The 19425-nt window shown below is 49.5% G+C and overlaps 2 protein-coding genes across 6 annotated transcripts in view; one reads left to right on the plus strand and one right to left on the minus strand.

Annotated features, from left to right (window-relative positions):
- Positions 1 to 1861, plus strand: part of RIPOR3 (RIPOR family member 3) — a 65212-nt gene extending 63351 nt beyond the window's left edge. For 2 of the 4 annotated variants that reach the window (XM_033095328.1, XM_033095332.1), the window contains 2 exons: positions 245 to 335; positions 781 to 1860. In XM_033095328.1, coding sequence (XP_032951219.1) covers positions 245 to 335; positions 781 to 884 — 195 coding nt within the window. In that variant the 3' untranslated portion in view covers positions 885 to 1860. Of the gene's footprint in view, positions 1 to 244; positions 336 to 780 lie in introns of all 4 variants that reach the window. The other 2 variants (XM_033095330.1, XM_033095329.1) reach the window with 2 other exon arrangements.
- A 680-nt stretch (positions 1862 to 2541) lies between these two features.
- PTPN1 (protein tyrosine phosphatase non-receptor type 1) overlaps positions 2542 to 19425 on the minus strand; it is a 61842-nt gene continuing 44958 nt past the window's right edge. Inside the window, exons 4-9 of one of the 2 annotated variants that reach the window (XM_033094641.1) lie at positions 18219 to 18317; positions 12536 to 12673; positions 9898 to 10107; positions 9379 to 9540; positions 8774 to 8997; positions 2545 to 6387 (exon numbers count right to left, since the gene is read on the minus strand). In XM_033094641.1, the coding sequence (XP_032950532.1) occupies positions 6201 to 6387; positions 8774 to 8997; positions 9379 to 9540; positions 9898 to 10107; positions 12536 to 12673; positions 18219 to 18317 (1020 nt within the window). In that variant the 3' untranslated portion in view covers positions 2545 to 6200. Of the gene's footprint in view, positions 6388 to 8773; positions 8998 to 9378; positions 9541 to 9897; positions 10108 to 12535; positions 12674 to 18218; positions 18318 to 19425 lie in introns of both variants that reach the window. The other variant, XM_033094642.1, reaches the window with a different exon arrangement.

The following is a 19425-nucleotide window of genomic DNA, read 5'->3' on the forward strand; positions in this document are numbered from 1 at the left end:
GGGCCTTTCAGAAGTTGTCCAGACGTCATTGCTATTGGCCTGGTTTGCTGGCAGGCGTCAGGACTGAAAAGATGAGATGCTCCCCGTGGTGCTTTTGATGAACCTGAGGCCACATAAGGAACCTGGAAACATTCAGAAGAGAGCGGGGCTCAGGCCCTACAGACCATGCGAGGGCTGGTCCTGCAGGGCTTGTAAAAGTGGATTCCGCCTACTACTTAATGGACCTTCTCTCCCCCAACCTCAGGGCATTGAAAGCATTGATCAGATCGCCAGCCTGTGCCAATCTGACCTGGAAACTGTGCGAGCGGCAGCCCGGGAAGCCACGCTGTCGTTTGGTAAAGAACAGCATCAAATGTCATGTGCCGTGCAGTGGGGATCCTGGGTCCTTCGAAGGGTGGTGCTAGAGCGGCCATGGCCAGCTCTTGAAAGATGTGAAACAGCCTACTGATGGGTACTACTACCAACCCGTTTAACTGCCTTTGGCTAAAACAGGTTTCCTTCACAGTTGAGGTGGCAAAAAAGGCTGTTTCCTTCTTAAACTTCAGTTTGTTCCCTGGGAATGAAAGCAGATGCAAGGCACACAATTAAAGTTCAGTAGACTCCATCTTGGACGTAGGGGCAAGCATGGCCAGTTAGGACCTCCCAAATGCTCCCGCTCCTGCCCTTTACGGGGGCAGCTAAGACCCAGGCATCGGGAAGCGCTAAGGCCACCTTCACTTGCCAGAGTAGGAATCATCAAGGCAGGGGACAATCCAGTGACAGATCACCTTAATATTTCAGGTGAAAAAGGACGCTTCGCTTTTGAGAAGATGGACAAACTTTGCTCAGAACAAAGAGAAGAAGCCCTTAGCCAGGAGGCAGATGTGGAAATCACAATATTTTAAAAAGCCTCAGCTGATGAGCACACATCTGGCATCCTTGTTTTGCTGCTGCCGTCTCGACATAAGGACTGAGCTGCGGGTGGGGGCATGCTGTGTGCCCCCCAGAAGTGTGAGGCGGCCAGAACTGCTCCCCGAGTCTCTGAATCAGTTACCAAGCCCCAGGGCACAAAAATGAAAGTGGGACTACTGAACAGGAGCAGAACAAGGCTGCACCACTTCAAACCATCATCAGCCTCTGGTTTTGAGAATCTGTCTGACCTTCCCAGGATGAAGAGCTCACTCAGCCCCAGCCATTCACACTACGAAGGGGTTGAGTCCAAACAGGACCAGGCTTGGGGGCCAGTAGGCCCACAGCCTTGGTAAGGAAAGAGCCGTGGGTCGGGTCATTTCAACTGCTGCGAGTTGTCACCTGAGTGGGCTGGGGAAGGTGGGAAGGTACAGAGCCAGGGTTTCTACGATTCACTCTTAACCTGAGCTGTGGCCCAAATGCCTGCTGGTGGCCTGCTGCTTGTGGACCTTATTTTCATTGTGTTCAACAGCGAAAAGGAAAGAAGCCCCGAGTGTCGTATTAGGAAAAGCATTCACTTGGACCTCACTAAACAAAATGGAATCCAATTTTTGAAGCAGTTCAACTTAGGGCCCATTAAATGAATTGCTTCAAAAGCCGTAAGCTGGTGTGAAGATTTCACTGAAGAGCATGTTGCTTTCAAGAAAATTGAAAGTTTCCTATTTGTCTATTAAAAAAACTCAAATGTGTCCTGTGTTAACAATGTCAAGACAACCTGGGGTTTGAATGTGGCTATCGGCGTTGGTATTGGAGAACTTTGTAACTTAAACATTCTCATTTCAACTTCCTGTATATATTTTGTGCTTTTCAGTTTAACTGAGTATTTATTTGCCTTGTTTATATGTTTAATTTTCTGAAATTCCAATTAAAAAAACATTTTTTATTGGTATTTCATTTTACCTGAAAAAAGTGTAGTAGTTGTTTTCCCAAACATTGTGCTGGGGGGAAAATTCGCCTCTCCTGTTCCTTAGCACTCTCTCACCAATGTGCTACCGAGAGACGTGTGCGGAAGGTATTCACGCGCTCTCTGAAGGCTCCCCAGGTGCCCTCTCTTATCCAGACACCATGTGACATGGCCCAGGTCTGGCCTTTGGCCTCACTTGAGTTCCACTTCCAAGTTACAAATTCAGTTTCTTTTTTTTCTTCAGCACTGGTATTCCAATTCTTTGTGAAAGCTCAGATGCCAATTTTTGTATGAGACAAAGACTGAAGTGATGGTGGGCATGACAAAACCACTCTGGTCCCCACAGCCCTCGATGGCCGTTGGTGGTCACGTGACCCTGCCTGTATTTGTTTCCTAGCTCCATGGATCCTGCCAGGAGCCCAAAGCATAAACAGTTTACTCAGCAGCCAGCTTTGTAAGTTATAAAACCTTGAAGGATAGAATTCTTTGTACGCCTTTTATAATAATTTGCAAGTCCGCACTTATTTCAAAAATAAAAAGTCAAAAACTCACATGAGGGGAGATTTACATTTAATTTGGTACAAGAAAGGAAGACTACACGGATTTTGCGTATCTCCTTATTTCCACGTCACTTCTCCATATGTGACTGTACGGAGGTACTGGGGTGTGGCAACAACCATTGTGTCTTACAGGCAGTTGGCTAAGGACACGTTTTGGAGGCCTGAGCACTTCTTCAAACAGCTTGTGTGGGTTTAAGTTATCCAAGGGCCCTATAAGTTCCAAAGGTGGGTTTTGTTGTTCTTGAAGGAAACGGGCTGAGGCCTGACGTGTTAACTACGCTCCCCAGGAAGGGGAATGCCCCCGGCTCAGAGGCGCTCACAACTCCAGGAGGCCCTTAGACCCTCAGATGTGGGAAACTGATAACCCTGCTTGATGGACAACACGCGCTTCACATCAGCAGGGACGGAAAGAACAGGAGCTGCCCATCCTGGTTTAGGCCCGTTAAGCAAAGAAATGGGAAGCACCCCAAATCCATGTTTTTTAGAAAAAAAAATTTTATTGTTGCAACTAAAAGGCAAACCTATCATTTATATGGCAAGTTGGAAAACTGTACAGTTTGACAGTTCTGTGAGGTCACAGAAGACCCTGAGACGCGCCCCCCACCCCACCCCGTCATGCATCCACGTATACACACACCTGAAAAGGTATTATACCAAAACACCTCGTTTTTTTGTTTGTTTTTATTTTTGTACAAATGGTTTATTCCATGGCCATTGTAAAAAATAATGACCTGCTGAGTAAATATTGGCTTAAGGCATATAGTAGAGCAGCTCGCTACTTCTCTAACATGTGTAACAAGATGGAGAGCCATCTGTTTTCCAAGGATACAAGGTTAAACCAGTATATCCATTTTGAAATGCTACTATATATACACACCCAAACTACTACATACATATACAGGACTTCAAAAACAAACAAACAAGCCAACTCAAAAATGCTTACAGTCTGGCACTTCCGCCTTACCCACACCTCACCAAGGCTCTGCGGGGCGATGCCTCTAACGTTCCCACCACAGGATTTCTCTGCACCGACTTCTAACACGTGAAAGGCAAAATGTGAAAATGCTGGCAAAAGAGCAGCTCGTGAGCTACAGCTGCCTTTTTTGTTTTTTTCTTGTTAAAAAAGCCACTTAATGTGGAGGTCGTTAAGTTCCCCTCGCAGGAAGAGTCGTGAGCACCATCGGTCCCCAGGGTTCCAGGGCGGGCGGGGGCAGACACGCCGCTCTCAGCAAGGCCCTCCCAAACGAGGCAGCAGCAAGCTGATTCTAAGGGACCGTCGCCATCCAGGTGGCTTCAAGTGTGGTTTCCAACAGTTGCCTTGGCTCCAAATCACGGCCTGCTCAAGAAGAGTGTGAACTTGGGGTAGTGGAGGCTGATCCCAAAGGTATGTGTCGGGGGCGGGGGGAGGGCCCTGCTTGCCTGAACGTCCAGAGCGTGAGGTGTGACCACAGCTTCCCATCCCCTTGGAATGTCTGAGTTACAGCGGGACCCAGCTGGATCAGGACAGGCCGGGCCTCACCAGGAAGTCACCAGAGTGTCATGCCAGGAATCAGGCAAGTATCTGTTGCTGGAAAACATCCCTCCATTGCTGAACGGCGATCAGATCAGCAACAGTCTTAGGAACCACAGCCACGTAATGATCTGATCATGCAAAGGCAGACCGGGCTTGCACACGGGGGCGCTTCAGTAAGCAGAGATCTAAGTATTTCAAGCACGTCGTATTGGATCAGGACACAAGAAGACGGGACATGCATTCTAATACACACAGGGAAAGCGGTGACTGAGATAACCGGGTAGGGGAGTAACGGGGACAAATATCTCTCGTCATGTATCTTAAATATCCAAGTGTTCATTATATATTATCCCACTGTTCTATAAACATATGCCAAACCTCTTCTCACATTACCCACAGTGTCACAAAATAACCACCGCTTACAACCGTCCTTCCTAGTACTGGTCTGACGCAGCAGGCTCACTCACGGCAAAATCAATGTTCCCAGCACTACCTGAGGGTTTATTATTGTACTTTTTGAGAAAGCCTTTGATGCAAGGCTGACACGAAAAGTTTTAATACATTATTGGTTTAAGAAAATGCTAGTGCACTACGGACACCTTTCGGGGAAAAAATAAAAAAAATAAATATGGAGTGGAGAGGCTCACAACATGCAGTCTCCATGAGGATGCTGTGTCGCCCGCCTGCGACGCCCCAAGAGGGTGCGTGGGCCAGGCCAGCCTCTCGACTCGCACCAGCGCCGGCCACCTTTCCTCTGTCCCACCAGCACGGTGCTTTCCTTTGTTCTCCTCAAAAAATGGGTTGTGGATTTGGTACTTGAAGGAGAGGAGGAAAACAGAAAAAGAACAGGTAAGACCAACAGCCCTGGGAGGGTGGCCTAGTGCCAAGCAAACGGCCGTCTGGGTCACGCCCAGTTATGCTGTGCGTGGGCCCTTACCTACCACCGCCCGCCTGCTCGTCGGGTGCAGGCTCTACGAGCAGAGGCGGGCAGTGGGGTGGAGGTGAGTCAGATTCTGTGCTGCTATTGAACAGGAACTGGGATGAAGCCAAATATTTTCAGATGAGCCCAGACCCACCGCATGGAGCCGCAGGCTCACGCACGATCTCGTCCACCCCCAACCCCCCGCCACTCCAGTGAAAGGGGTTTTGATTTTCTTTTTCTACAATAGATCCCTTCCCAAAAATCACCCCCAAGGAAAAAGACTGTTTACAGGTTCCTAAACCATCTGATGAACTCAAGGACGGTCGCCTGAAAAGAGGTGAAATATTTAAAATGATAAAAAACGTCTTGTGAGGGGATCTCCATGACCAGAGTTTGGTAGCTAATCCTCTTTCTCCTTAAAACAGCAACACACTTCTCACGTGAGGATTTCTGCTCAAATGGCATTTATATTCCAATCAAGTGGAAACTGCTCCTCTTGGATCTCAATGGCAGGGTGAGAAGCCGGTGGTCACCCTGTGGTGACCTCTGACCCTGAGGCAGGGACTTCGAGGAAGCCGGTTTTGGGGGACAGGGTGATGAGGGCGGGCCAGGAGTGAGATGGCTGACAAGAGTGGATGGATGAAGACATGAACCATGGGAAACCAGTGGGGGCACCCTGAGCAAAAGCACAAGCCGGGTTTTGTTTTCTAGAGATGGCCTTTTGTTATTTTTCTTCTTCAAATGGAAAAGCTGGCAGGTGCTGCGCAAGCTCAGTGCGTACACAGCAAAGGAAGTGACTGAGCCAGACAGTGCCCTACACCCTAAACCCTCTTCTTCAGAGGACTTTTCTGTTCCTCAAAGTGTGGGAGTCTTTCCCTGGGAAATCAAATAGAAACTGTGTATCAGGCCACACCACGTAAGGGTACAAGAAAGTTTCATAAGTGCCTGGTCTTTTTTTCCCCCAGAAATAACAAAAAGCTGCTTTTTATAAAGGTTAAAAACAACAATGTGTTGTAATTCTTTTTTTTCTTCCAAAAACAAATGAACACAAAAAGGAAAAAGAAAAAGAAAAAAAAGAAAGAGAGAGAGAGAGAGATGTATTTGGCATTTTCTCTACTTACTCCTGAATAGGTTAAGGCCCTGAGATTAGACTCTTGTATTCTTGGGACCACAGGGCTCCTTAAAACCCCAGTGCATCAATCCTCAATTCTCTCATTAGCCCTTCACAGTTCCAGACTTTAAAGACCTTTGATGGGTTTCTTCTGAGACTGGCTCAGATCCTTCCACAGCACTGGGTGCTCACGCCAGGCGCGGCCGGTGCTCTCTGCACACGTGCTCTTGCCGGCACGTCGGTCAGTGGAAACACACCCTGTAGCACAGGTACGCGCCAGCCGTGAAGACTGTGGCCATGAACATGTTCATCAGCAAGGGCTTCCAGTGCGTCAGCGCCTCGTCCTGCTCCTCCTTGGGTGACGACGACTCCCCCTGGGAAGGACTTGCCCCCACAACCCGCCTTCTGACTTCAGTGTCTGGACTCGTGCTGAGGAACGAGAGGGGCAGAGACGGGTTACTCATTCTGGGGGATACAACGGCAAGGGAGTTACGACGACGGGAGGCATTCTAGGAAAAGATGAGCCCCATGTAAACAGCTTGGCAATGCTGACACCGGCCTGCTGCCTGCTTGTCTACCGCCCCCCCAGCCCCAGGGGCCTCGGTGGCCCTCTCAGCCAGGATAGGCTTCTGGAAACCGGTGGACTCCTTAGTGATGGAGGGTGGGTAACGGTCAAAGGAAAACTACAGGCACTAGTGCAAAGACACGTGCTAACTTTGCCCTGCGGTCTGCGTGTACAACGTTCCCCTCGTCAGGAAACGCGATGGGGTGGCCTGAATGCTTCCACCCCCTCCCTGGGCACCCCGACAGATGCTGACACACAGGGGGGCCTGTCACTGCTGGTAGAGGACAGCGTGCGTTCCCACTGACCCTTTGCCCACCCCGGGTGTCCCAGGCCCGAGTCTGCAGTGCAATCCAGCGGGAGGACCCTTGCCCAGGTGTCCTGTGTGCGGTGCACAGGTTGCCTTCATGGGGAGTGAGCCAGTGAGACCCAGTGGAGACAATGTGCAGTGTTCTTGCTCCAGCACCGGCTCAGGAGAGGCCAGCAGAGGCCCACGGGCCCATGAGGAGCCAGGCCCTTCTCCGCTCCCCTCCTAACCCAGGCCTTTCCCTTTCCACCCTTGCCTCCATCAAGAAGGCCCTGGCCACAGGAAGTCCAGCCTCACATGTGCACCCATGGCCTTTCTAGCCCAGATGGCATCTTGTGACAGACAGGATCACCTGAGGCACCACCTCCCTAGGAGACAGAAGGCCGCATGAAGGACTGGATTTTCCTCACCTACCCTGCGAGGCCCTGGCTGCAGGGCTGGGGCCTGTGTGCATAGGAGCTCCCACTTGTGCCCAATGGCACTTACATTCTTGGTACAACCCCACTTTTTCCTGGGACTCTCTGGCTTTTAGCTCCCCAAATCCACACTTCCCTATTCACCATCTTTACACACAGAGTGTGAAAGACACAAGTATCAAGGAGTAAAGAAAACAGAACACATGGCGTGAACGCGCCAAGTCATCGGCAGCTCCACTTCTCTCATCCTCAGCCCTCTGTGAACCTTGGATGGAGCACGCTGGCCCATCCTGAGAACATCAACACAGGCCCTGGAAAGCTGGGCACAGCCTGGCTGAGGGACAGTCACCGAGCTATTGCTCAGCACATCACAGGGCCCGTGCTCTGGGAGGCCCCACTGGATAAGTCTTTCCAGAAGCAGATCTGGTGTACCTGTGATAAGGACCATTGCACGAAGGGCCCTGGCAACTCAGGTTCATGGGTCAGGACTAGGGCAATCAACATTTAGCAAGGTGCCCAGGTGAGACTCTAATGCTCAATTTAGCCAGAGGAGCCCCTGGGGTAAACACTGTGTGTAACTCGCTTTCTCAGACACTGCCACTCCAATATCTGCCACATCGGTACAGCCAGGTCCCTTCTTAAACAGCTGCAGTGCATCCCTACAGAGAGAAAGCAGGATTTATCTAATCCCTGGGTATATAATCGGCTCATCGCTAATTTCTCACCATTATAAACAATGCCACAACGAACACTTCTGCTTGTACAGCTCTTTGCACACTTGTTTGAGAATTGCTGTAGGCTAACTTCTTGGATGCATACAAATACAGGGTCAAAATGGGCACTCATCTTAAACTGCCCTCCAAAAAGCAGGTACCAAGGGCCCTGCCTCCATAGTCTCAGGCTCGAGCTAACTCCCATTCATTCTTCAAGCATCCACACAGGGCCACCTCCTGCAGGCAGCCTTCCTTCCTTGACCACACAGGGAAAGTTGAGTGCCTCTTCTGTAAGGCTGGCCACCTCGGGGTGGACCTCCATCACATCACTGTCCACAGGCTCCCACTACAATCTCTCCTATCCCCGTCCCAACAAGATGGTCCAGAACACAGACGGGGAGCTACAGTCTAGCTGCCTCAGTATTGCAATGCACCAATAGGTGCTCAACGATCTTGTTAAACTGTAAGGAAGCAAAACGGCAATCAATTTCATCCAGACTCCATGAAAAAGTTCAGTTCCTGAAAGGACCATTCTGGGAATGCTGGAAGCCTGGGGCAGGGCACTGTCATCACGGGTGGGAAGGTCGGACTCCCAGGGCTCAAACTTGATCCCAACGAGCACCACAAGGTGGAGCTAGAACCCCACTGAAGTCCATCGCTTCCCAGAGCCAACACTGGGCTAAGTACCTAGACTCCTCCAACCAGAGTGGAGGCCAGTCCAGGGGCCCCATCCCCACAGGCTTTCAATATTAACGTGTTTCTGGCACAGAAGGTCATCTCTCCCCACCCCCAATAAGCCAACACCCTCTCATATTACCTTTCCACACTGCAGGGGACACTTAAGGGTGTTCTGGTTTCCTCCTGGATGGGGCCGTCGTCTTTATCCTCCTCAGACTCATCCTTTACCCACTGGTGGTTTGGGAAGAATTCCTTGCATTTCCCATTGTGTGGCTCCAGGATTCGTTTGGGTGGTCGGGGAGGTGGGGGGACATGCTCAGGTGGGGGCTCCAGGTCCTCGTGGGAGAGCTCCTTCCACTGCTCCTGGAAAAACCCACAAGAGGAAGTCCCATCAGTGTCATGCTCAGCCGACCTGTCAGAAATCTGCTCCTCTTTCAGTGAGCAGAGGTGATGGCTTCGTGAGGGGCTCTCGCTGCTTCTTGGGTCTCCAGACATACACTTGGAAGGTGAAATCTTTTGAAAATAAAGTCTATTCTCTCTATTAATGCTTTCTATGTGCCCACTTTAAAGGCAGAAATTGGAAGCCTGTGAACATTTCCACAACTTTCTAGCTATTTAACCACGAAGGACAGCTATTTGCTCTGACACATGACAGTGTTTGAACTTTGACAACTGACAGCCCCCTTCTTCAGATACAAAAATAGAAAATTTACACACCTGCATGAAAGCAAAAGCAATGCTGACCTGCACTGAAGAGTCTCCCATGATGAATTTGGCACCTTCAATCACAGCTAGGTAGGAGAAACGGAGCTGGTCTGCTGTCTGGATCAGCCCCATCCGAAATTTCCTCATTTCTAACAGAACTTTCTTGATATCAACAGAAGAAGGGTCTTTCCTTTTGTCCATCTGAAAGCCAGAAAGGAGACACACTGAGCCAGCCCCGACTCTCCAGTGCCTACTCAGGGAAAATCAGAGCAGGGAAGACGTGAGCAAATGTAGCCAGACCGGGGCCATCTAAGCACAGGGGAAAGAATGATAGACAAGGGCTTCTTTGGATCTTGCAGGATTCCTCTTTAAAATTAAGAACATCCCTCCAAACAAAGCTATTTGGCATAAAGTTATTTTCAGGGGAGGGAAGTTGTTAAAAAATGAAGATCGAAGCTCGTTTACTGCAGAGACAATACCAGAGGAGCTGTGGCCAGGCCAGAGCGGAGGTTTAAATGTGGTCCTGTCTCTTCCTAGGGTCTCCAAGGGCCTCCTTACCAGCAAGAGACAGGTGTCGGCCAGACAGAAGGTCCCCGACCTGCCGATGCCGGCGCTGCAGTGCACGACGATGGGGCCGTGCTCCTGGCTGAGTGACCCTGACTCACGGACTTTGAAAAGAAAGTTCAGGAATGAGGCTGGCGATTCGGGGACTCCAAAGTCAGGCCACGTGGTATAGTGGAAATGTAAGATCTCTCGAGTTTCTTTAGACTGAAAGAGAAAAATACTCATGGCGATTCTAAGAGAATCAGCTGTACAGCAATCACAAATTCCAAGTCCACACCAAGGGCCCTTCCACCCACTCAGTCTGAGGCAGCTGTAACGCTCCGCCTTTCTCCCCGGGGCCGTGCACCCGGTCCACACACGCCACGCACCGCGGTGCCGGGCGCCGTGCTCAACCCCGGACCGCAGGCTGCTCCTGTTTTGACTTCACTTCCATTAGGATGAGCCCGTCTCGGCCCCCTCCTTTCTCCCATGTCCCTCTCACCTCTGCTGTCGTCATCACAACTGATTTCTCTCTGCCCCACAATGATGCTGCATCGCCACCCACGGTAACCTTGTCATAAAAATAGCACAAGGTTTCACACGAAAGAGTGAAAACAGAACTGCGTATGTGTGGCATCAGCTCTGGGAAACTCAGGGCTTCACAAGGGTTGTCATTTTAGAGAAAAAAGTACCCAGCTCAGTCTGCAAAGACTGGAGGTTGCCATGTGTGGCTCAAAACCCAGCTAAACAAACGGACGCCAGAGCACTGCCTTCATTTTAGCGCTGAGCACATTAACTCACTGAGTTCTCGCACCAATCCTTCAAGGCACGTATGGATTCCCATCATTACCATTTTCCAGATTAGGAGACTGAGGCTCGGAGGCCAGCCCTCCATTAAGTGGGGAGAAGGAGTTCCAATCTAAGTTTGCTTGACTCCAGAGCCTGTGTTCTGAGCCTGTTGCAGTAACTTTTGAAAGGAGGACTGTGGCCCATGGCGCTAAGTGTTTCTCCCTCTGGCCCAGTCTGCTCCCAGTGAAGCAGAAAAAAGAATGGCCTCTGGTGCCGTATCCAGCCTGGCTCCTTCCTCTGAGCCAGAGAGTCCACTCCCAGAGTGGACACCTGGTCTCCAGTCGCAGTGACCAAAATGTAGTTCTCACTGGGAGGAGAGCACTCCAGGTCTTTACTAAGCAAAGGGCACACAGTAGATGGGAACCAGTCACTGGCTAAGTAAGGCCTCCAAGTCTTGCTCAAGTGGGCACAGGAACAAGGTTTGAAGGTAAGGAGCCATGCCAGCCTGGAGTGTCTCCTGCGGTGCTGTGCCAAGGGCCAAGGTAGTGCCTAGGGCATCTGGAGAGCAGCTGATGGAGAAGGCTTTTGCCCGAGACCCGCTTACCAACACTGCCTTCCTTCATTTGTCAAATGTCCACAACGTGCCTATCGTGTGCCAGGGACCGTGCCAGGCACGATGAGGTAGAGATGGCACCCTTGTCCTCCCAGAGCTTACAGCTTAGTTATGACAACCTTCTCTAACCCGAGTGTGATGAAAATGTGTGGAAGGACCTTCAATACACACCAATGACCTAACATCAGAAAAGAATATACACATTCGACCCTGCACCCGCTGTTACGTACACTGGTATCTTTCTGCAGGACTGGGAGAAATCTGCGTATGATATTAGGATAATTTATAGAACTATACTCAGCTATTTCATCCTTTCCTCTCTAGAAAATGATTTCCTAATACTTTAATGGCTTAAAAGAGAAATACCTCTTCTATTTTGTGTATATTTTGAAAACCGAGTAAGAAGAAAACATGCCACAAATAAGTTCTTTCTTTTAATCCTGAAGGTGTGGGTTATCTCCTGTCTGTGCCCTCCCTCACACTTGCCTACCTTTTTCTCAAGGGATTCATTCTGGACCTGCACTTGAGCAGGTACGCATGTCTGAGGAAGACTTTTTAAAAACAAAGTCTGTTCAAGCAAACAGATCCCAATGTCAAGGCCGCCAAGCATTGCTCTTTGCTCTGCCCCCCAGACAGCACCCTCTTCTGCGCAGTCCGAATTCCGTTTCCCTCAACAAGCAGGAAAAATACTCGCAAAAGTTTACCGGAAGTCATTCTTAGTATGTCAGGCTTGCAGATGCTAAAAAGCATGGAAAAATGTCTACTATATAATCCTCCAGGCACATTCCAACCTCCTGCCAACATTATTCCTGAGAATCCTCCATCTAACCCCTCCATAAATCACTCCCTTAGTCTCAGTGCATGGCTACGGCAGGGCTCATGTCTCCAGTGCTGTGAGAGAGACACAGAGAGAGAGAGAGACAGAGAGAGAGAGACAGAGGGACAGAGAGACAGAGAGAGAGAGACAGAGAGAGAGACAGAGAGAGAGACAGAGAGACAGAGAGAGACAGAGACAGAGAGACAGAGACAGAGAGAGAGAGGGCGAGCTCTGTGGTGAAGGAGGTACCTAAGATCTTCCTCCCGCCCCCCAGGCACCCCTTGTCACCTGGTAAGTAAGCAGGTAAGCTCTGCTCACCATAGTGCCAAAACCTCACCTTGCTCAGAGAAAAGTGGGCATTAGGTAATGTCACTCAAGAGAAAAGACACCTCAACCATTAACCGTCTGAGTATTTAAGTGTGTGCCACACTTACTGTAAGGTTTTCCAATTCTAGTTGTCGTACTGTATAATATGACTTAATATCTTCAGAGATCAATGTTAATTTCAAATTTGTATCTTCAAAGATCATTTCTTTTTCTTCTTTTTGTGGCCAGTACTGTGCACATTTTAACTAGGGGAGAAAATAACACTGAATTATTGTGAGCAACTGACCATTTTCCAATGACTGAAGGTTTAGGGTATCTTCTACAATCTTTTTTTTTTTTTTTTTTTTTTTACATTGTACAATCCTTATGATACCCAAAGCGCTGGGGTTTTCTGACCTTGGAAGTCCCATCAGCATAACCTGCCTGCCTCCTGGGGAACGGGGGAGGGGACTGTGAAGACCCAGCCAGGACTAGTTGTGCACACAGGGCGCAGACTTCCAAACCCAGCAGCCCCCTGGTCATCCACACAATGAGGTGTTTCAGGGCTCTGCTCCTTTCCCTGTCATTTACGAGGCGAAGCCAGACAAAAGGTTTAGTCTCACAAAAGGTTTAGTCTCTCACAGATAGCTTTATGCAGCCATTTCAAAGATTGTCAAGCACCTCATCGGTGCTGTTGGCATAATGTAGACTCCTGACCCTGGGGAACATATGGGCTAATTGAAGATACGACTAGGAGAGACTCCATGTGAAACACTCTGAAAGGCTGAAGGGCTGTCATCAAACGAAAACTATTTGGAGAAGGCTTGCAGAGGGGCCAGACCTCCTCCAAGGTCTGGGGTCACCCACTGTCTCATCCCACCTTTTCATTCTGGTTTTACTCAGTTCAGAAAAACACATTTCATGTTCTAGTTTCATAATTTCAGAAACTACTTGATGGTCTTGATTTAAGTGTAACATTACCTTTAAAGCAAGCACACGCACAAAGATTTGGTTCCGTTTAGAGTTTAAGAAAAAGACTTTGACTCAAATTTTGTGGCATACTTTACTTGAGCTAAGTTTCTGCGCCAGTTACTTACAATTTCTACTTGCTGATGACTGATGGACCAACGCAGCAGGTGGATGGGGGCTAAGCTGCAAGGTCTGTGAGCCAGGCGGACTGACCGTGCGCCGAGGCAGAGGGAAGCTCAATGTTGTAACTTCCATCAAATGAAACATCAGTGTGTGTGAACAGCTCTTTGGGAAATGATACAAATTCAAGACACTTGTAAATGCCAATGTATTCGCCCACTCCACACCTCCTCTGAGGCCTTCAAGGATGACTGTGTCTGAAATGCCACAGGAGGTGGAGGGAGTCCCTGCAGGGCCAGCCTGTCTGTCAGGAGAGACAAGGTGGCCTGAGGGAACTGCTGAGGGGGAAACGCTATGGCTGTGCCTTGGGAATTCAGAAGAGGTCAATGTTTCAGGCCGGCCGGGGTTACGGAAGAGATCAGAGAAGGCTTGATGGAAGAAGCAGCCTCTGACAAAGGTGTGTTTGGAAGGACGACTAGGATTTCCCAGGCAGAGAAGCCCACGTCAGACGAGCAGCGGGAAACAGGGCCAGTGGAGGCCTGAGTACAGCGACTCTGGCAGCAGGTGCGGGAACCTGTGTATCACCTGGGCACTGAGGAGCCAAGAGGCTCCTGAGGAGGGTGAAGAGAGCACAGATGCCCACTGGTCCTGCTCTACTGAAGCTGCACACTGCCCAAGAAACAAAACAAAAACAGAGACAGTGACAAATCAAGAAACACCAGGAAGTGATGGCAACACAGCATCAAACTTCACGGTCCCCAAACAGAAGGCTCATGGGCTTTCTAAAGAGCTTGGACCCAGGCCTGTGTGAACGTGTGAGCCAGTGTCACCCATGTCACCCCTCCACATTGATGATGAGCTGCAAAAGACCAACCCGTCAGCATGGCGGTGATTCTGCCACTCAGGACACACAAGCATGAATGACACGGCAGATCCCCCACTTAGCCAAACGAGTGGGGCAGCTGGAAGCAAGACTTTTGACGACCTTTAAAGGATGCATTTATTCCCACACTTCAAATGATCAGACCTGTGTAACTCCTTAAGACCCCAGAAACAAAGCCTGCCAGGTAGGTTCAAAAACATGTGTGCTGGGGTGGGCACTCAACACGGCAAGCAGAGAGAGTGGGGCAAAGAAGCAGAGATGCAGAATGGCCAGATGCCACCCAAGAAGAGGCCAATGTTTTCATGGCTCATGGGCAGGGAAGGCGAGTCTTTTCAATCCCACCTCCACACAGCAAGCACTCACTTTCAAAACTGAATATAAAGCCTAGTAAATCTCTGTAATCTGGGTCAAGACCAAGACTTTGGAACACTACAACAGGAACTCTGGCAACGCTAAGCGTCAATCAACTGATGTTTATTTTAGAGAACTCTTAGGCATCTCCAGTAACATGCCATGCTCTGCTCTGTCATTTCCTGTAGACAATTTTGTTTTAAACACACAAAAGAAAACGAAACAAAAAAATAAGCACAAGATCACTGCTTCCTCTTATCCTATTAAATTGATACAAATTGACCTGAACAGGAGATGTATTTCATTAGAAAGCAGTCCTTCACCAGGATTCATATCGGGGCACTTCTTGGATCGGCACCAAACAGCAACGTGGCAGTGTTGTCATAGCTGCTGTTACTGCCATGAAGGTGGATATGAGCGAGTCCTTGGCAATCTTAGGAACAATCTGTGAAAGTTACCTGAAATGACCCTGGGATGGATGATTTGCTCTCCCAAAGAATGATGAACATAAAACTAAGCAGAGTACGAGAGGGATGGACAAGGCCTCAGGTACCTCTGACACAAAATCCAGTCTCAAGCACAGAAGCGGCTGAAATCAAATAGCATCTTTAGTAGAGATTTCAGGAGAGAGACCCAGGCGACACTTCTGGAGTAGTAGTTAAACTTGCCCTGTGTGTTTTCCCTGCCTACACGACAGTCCTAACCCTACTAACATGCATAACGCATTCCACATGGACACGCCTCAAGTCGACATGGAAACCAAAACCAGTGAGAACTTCGGCTGTTTGGAGGACCACAGCCTAACACACAATCATTTTCTGCACAACTGTTTTTTAGGAAGCACGGGGTCTCCAAAGGGTCATAGGCAGTTTGCCAAAAATAAGAGGGGAACATCCTACACTATTTGGTGAAGGAAGGAAACCAGAAAACAAATATGCAGTAAATGGAAACGCTCTGTAAGCTGGTTTTTACCAGGGGCTGTGTGGATAGTTTATAATTAGATTAGCTGAGCACATAAGATGCTGTAACTTCTTATAATTTTTCCCAGTCAGCCTTTAAAAGGGTGATGATGTTGATGTTGAATTGAAAATGTCAAACCATATGTGGCTTTTCATGCCCAAATGACCCTGAGTGAAAAGAACAGTTACAAAGGAAAACAGGGACTACTTACTGTCACGCTATCACGGTCAAGTGCAGCGAAACCAACCAGCCATGTTTTTATGGCCAACAGCAATCCAAGGGGAAAGACTGTTTCAGTGGATCTATGGTCCACTTACAGTCAGCCTTCGGTGGGAGACCACCAAGAGCAAGGCCTGGTGACGAACATGTAACTCCAACACTCCTTGTACTATGACAACAGCAGCTAAAGCAAACCTTGTGCAACCAACAGAAGTTTTACTTGAACTTTTAGCAACAAACAAATAAAAAGCAAATGCTACCATAGCTGACGATTTTTGAATAAAGAAGTCTTGATTTTAAAACTCCCAACCCGTAACACCATCTATAACAGTGGTTTTCAACAGAGGACAATTCTGCCTCCGCGGGGACACCAGAGAGACATTTTTGGGGGCCACAACTGGGGGCGAGAGTGCCACAGCTATCTGGAGGGTGGAGGCCAGGAAGCTGCTAAACATCCTCCAATGCACAGGACGGCCCCAGAGAATGACCGTCCCAAATGCCAGCAGTGCCTGGGCTGAGACCCTGAATGCTGACTCGCGGGGCACACCCTCGCAGGTTTCCCCTTTTTTTCCTTGCGGAATGTGTACTGTGGGAACCTCATGTTTTGCTTCTTTATTCAAAATTACTGACAAGAATGGTGACAGGTGGGGGTTGGCTTCACATTTGCAACTTCACATTTTATTAATCAAGCCACTGAAGCAGAAAAAAATTAAAAACCACTTTCAACGAGAGCATTTTTTTCTAAGCAGCATTATTTCATCAATTGAATACTCAGGTAAGCTCTTTATTATGACTGAGCAAAGAAGTATGTTCCTTTAAGAAAAGGGGACAGAGGCAAAAATATATGATTTTAAACATGTGCTGCGGTAAGAGAATTATCTGCTGTGAGTAATCGAGCCTGTGTCTTTAGTGGGGGGAACGAAGAGGCTTTGTGGTGAATGCCTCCTGTTTTCACTGCTCAAGTTTCCTCCGATGTGTTACTTCTTTGCAGTTTGTTTTTACCCTTTAGGGCCACCACTGTGCTTTCTTTGGAGGAGTGGCTTCTCCGGAGCCCTCATGTTCTTCTGGCAACCAGGTGGCCAGGACAGCTGTGAGAGCAGTGCCCCGCAGAGCCCCCGAGAGCACAGTGCCAGGCCCTGGCCAGGCCTGGGTACACGTTCCTGCTGGTCTCTCATCCTCAGCTCACCTTCCCCCAGTGCCTCACCTCTGAGGCTGGAGAGCCCCCCAGGTGCCGGCGGTGTCGGGGGAAGAGGGAAGGGCCCGGGTAGTGGGGATGTGGCATCTATTCGCTCTGTTGAATGCCACACTTGTGCCGGGCACACGTGCAGCCTTCACGGGAGACAGGCCTTTGACAGGCCATCCGGCAGAGCGAGCCGTGTGGGAAGGGAGAGCACATGCTGTGGCTGACCGGAGGGAAGCAATCTGAGGACCCCTGGAAGTGGGGTGAGGGTACAAACTGTGATTCAGATCCTTAGCTCAGAGAACATGGCAAGATGGCAAGAAAAAAGGTCTGTTCTGACTGGAGTTTGGAGTTAGAGGTGGGATAAGGGTCCAGGATAAGTAGGGCCCAACCCTCCGTCACTGCCAGCCCCACCAGGAGGCAGTGGGGAGCCCCAGGCGGGCTTTCTACAGGGAAAAGGTGTGGTGAGGCTGGCTTTAGAAAGATCATTTGAGATGCAAGGTCAGAACAGGCAGAGGGGAGCAAGTTGAAAGGTGGGAGGTAGAGGTGTGGCTAAAGGGACAGGCGCACACAGGGTGACGACCTGAACAAACACCTCTGGTGCACATACAACCCCAAGGGCTGTTTTAAGAGTTGCACAGAACTTGGATGAAAGGATGACACAAATCCTAAAGTAAATGCGAAAGCACACAACATCCCTACTGAAGAGAATGGCCAGGAGCCGCAGGCAAATCCAGCCCGCAGTGGCTCCCACAGCCAGAGAAGCCGGGATGATGAAGGCACAGCAGACACTGGCTTTTCCGAAGAACACTAGGCCCACACACACAGCTCCTGACGCAACGGCAGCTGCGCAGGAACCACAGGTCAGGGCGAAGCTGAGCACACACACCAAACCCGGAGGCTCACGGGTGGGGCTGACAGGCCAAGGGCAATTTTATTTTTCCCTCCTTTTAATGCACTTATGTATCTGACTTGTTTACAATAAACATGTATTTATGTAGTGCTTCTTTAACTTTTTTTTTATACAAAAAACACTCTGTGAAAGAACTATAAAAGCAATGGAAAGATGGTGAACTCTGTGGACTGAGGCGCAGACAGCGCCACGAAAGCAGGCGGAGGCACGACTTACCGACCCTTTCTCCATCACTCTGTTGAGCATGACCACGCCCCTGCTCTTCTGCTCCCACACCATCTCCCAAAAGTGACCACACGTGTTCGGCAAAGGGCCCTGCAAAACATAAGCCACAACGTGCATGCCATTTACACATAAACCTTTCCAGTGCGAGCTCATCTTGGCAGTTAGCAGATGACAGTGCCCTGAAGCAGGGTGGTGGCAGAGGGTGGGACAGAGACCCAACCCTCCGTGCCCAGCGGTCAGTGACCACAGTTCTATTTCCTAACATATGGTGAAAGGTCAGTGCCGCATCTCAGGGCTGGTTCAGGGATGACCAACGGAGCGCAAATGCTGATTCTGCTTTCTGGTTCGGCCTGGGTGGCTGAGGGGCTGGCTCCACAAGGATCCGTCACTAAGCGGGGGTGGAATAGTGGACAACACTGCTGGGGGCAGGCGACAGGCAGCATGGGCAAGTGATCAACAGGGAGGCTTCTGGCGGTTCAAGTCCCAGCTCCAATCATTTATCTGTGTGACCTTGGACAAGTCATTTCACCTCTCCCACGCCCGTTTCTCCACTTATCTCACTTGACTAATCACAGCACCCACTCACGGGGTTTTCAAAATGAACTATGTTCGCACATATAAAGGCCTTCCCACAGTACCTGGAACACAGTACACAACCAATGAAATGTTAGCTATTATTATTACTATTACTAATGGTGAACCTGGCCAAGAAACATAAGCCATGTGGACACAAGACGGTCAGTCAAGCAGCCCAGCGTGTCGCGGGGGTGGGGCGCTGAATGCCACGCAGCTGCCCGTCTCACTCCAGCCGACCTGCAATGCGCACAGATGTTTACTGCAAACAAGGGTGCGAAGGCCTCGAGTCTGTCTCAATTCTTAGTATGGCCTGGAAGGGACATCACCTGTCACCTCACCAGAACGGTTTCCATTCTCGCCTATTTTCATCCAAATTTTCCTTATTGTTCACATGTTTTGAGTCTTGCCACTTTCCTTGCCCACGCAAACCCTCAGTGCCCTCTACATTCTTCCCTGAACTCATCTCGATCCTGCTGCCTGAACCAAAAGTCCACATTCCACATACGTGCTGTAAGATGCAAACAGGGATTACATGTCAACCCTTTCCCCCAGGCAACAGAAAAACGGCTCTGGGAAGGCAGGAATCACATGGCCTCCTCGCTGGGCAGCTGGGCTGGGCCTT

Source organism: Rhinolophus ferrumequinum, chromosome 23 (genome assembly GCF_004115265.2).
Source record: "Rhinolophus ferrumequinum isolate MPI-CBG mRhiFer1 chromosome 23, mRhiFer1_v1.p, whole genome shotgun sequence".
NCBI classification, from domain to species: Eukaryota; Metazoa; Chordata; class Mammalia; order Chiroptera; family Rhinolophidae; genus Rhinolophus; species Rhinolophus ferrumequinum.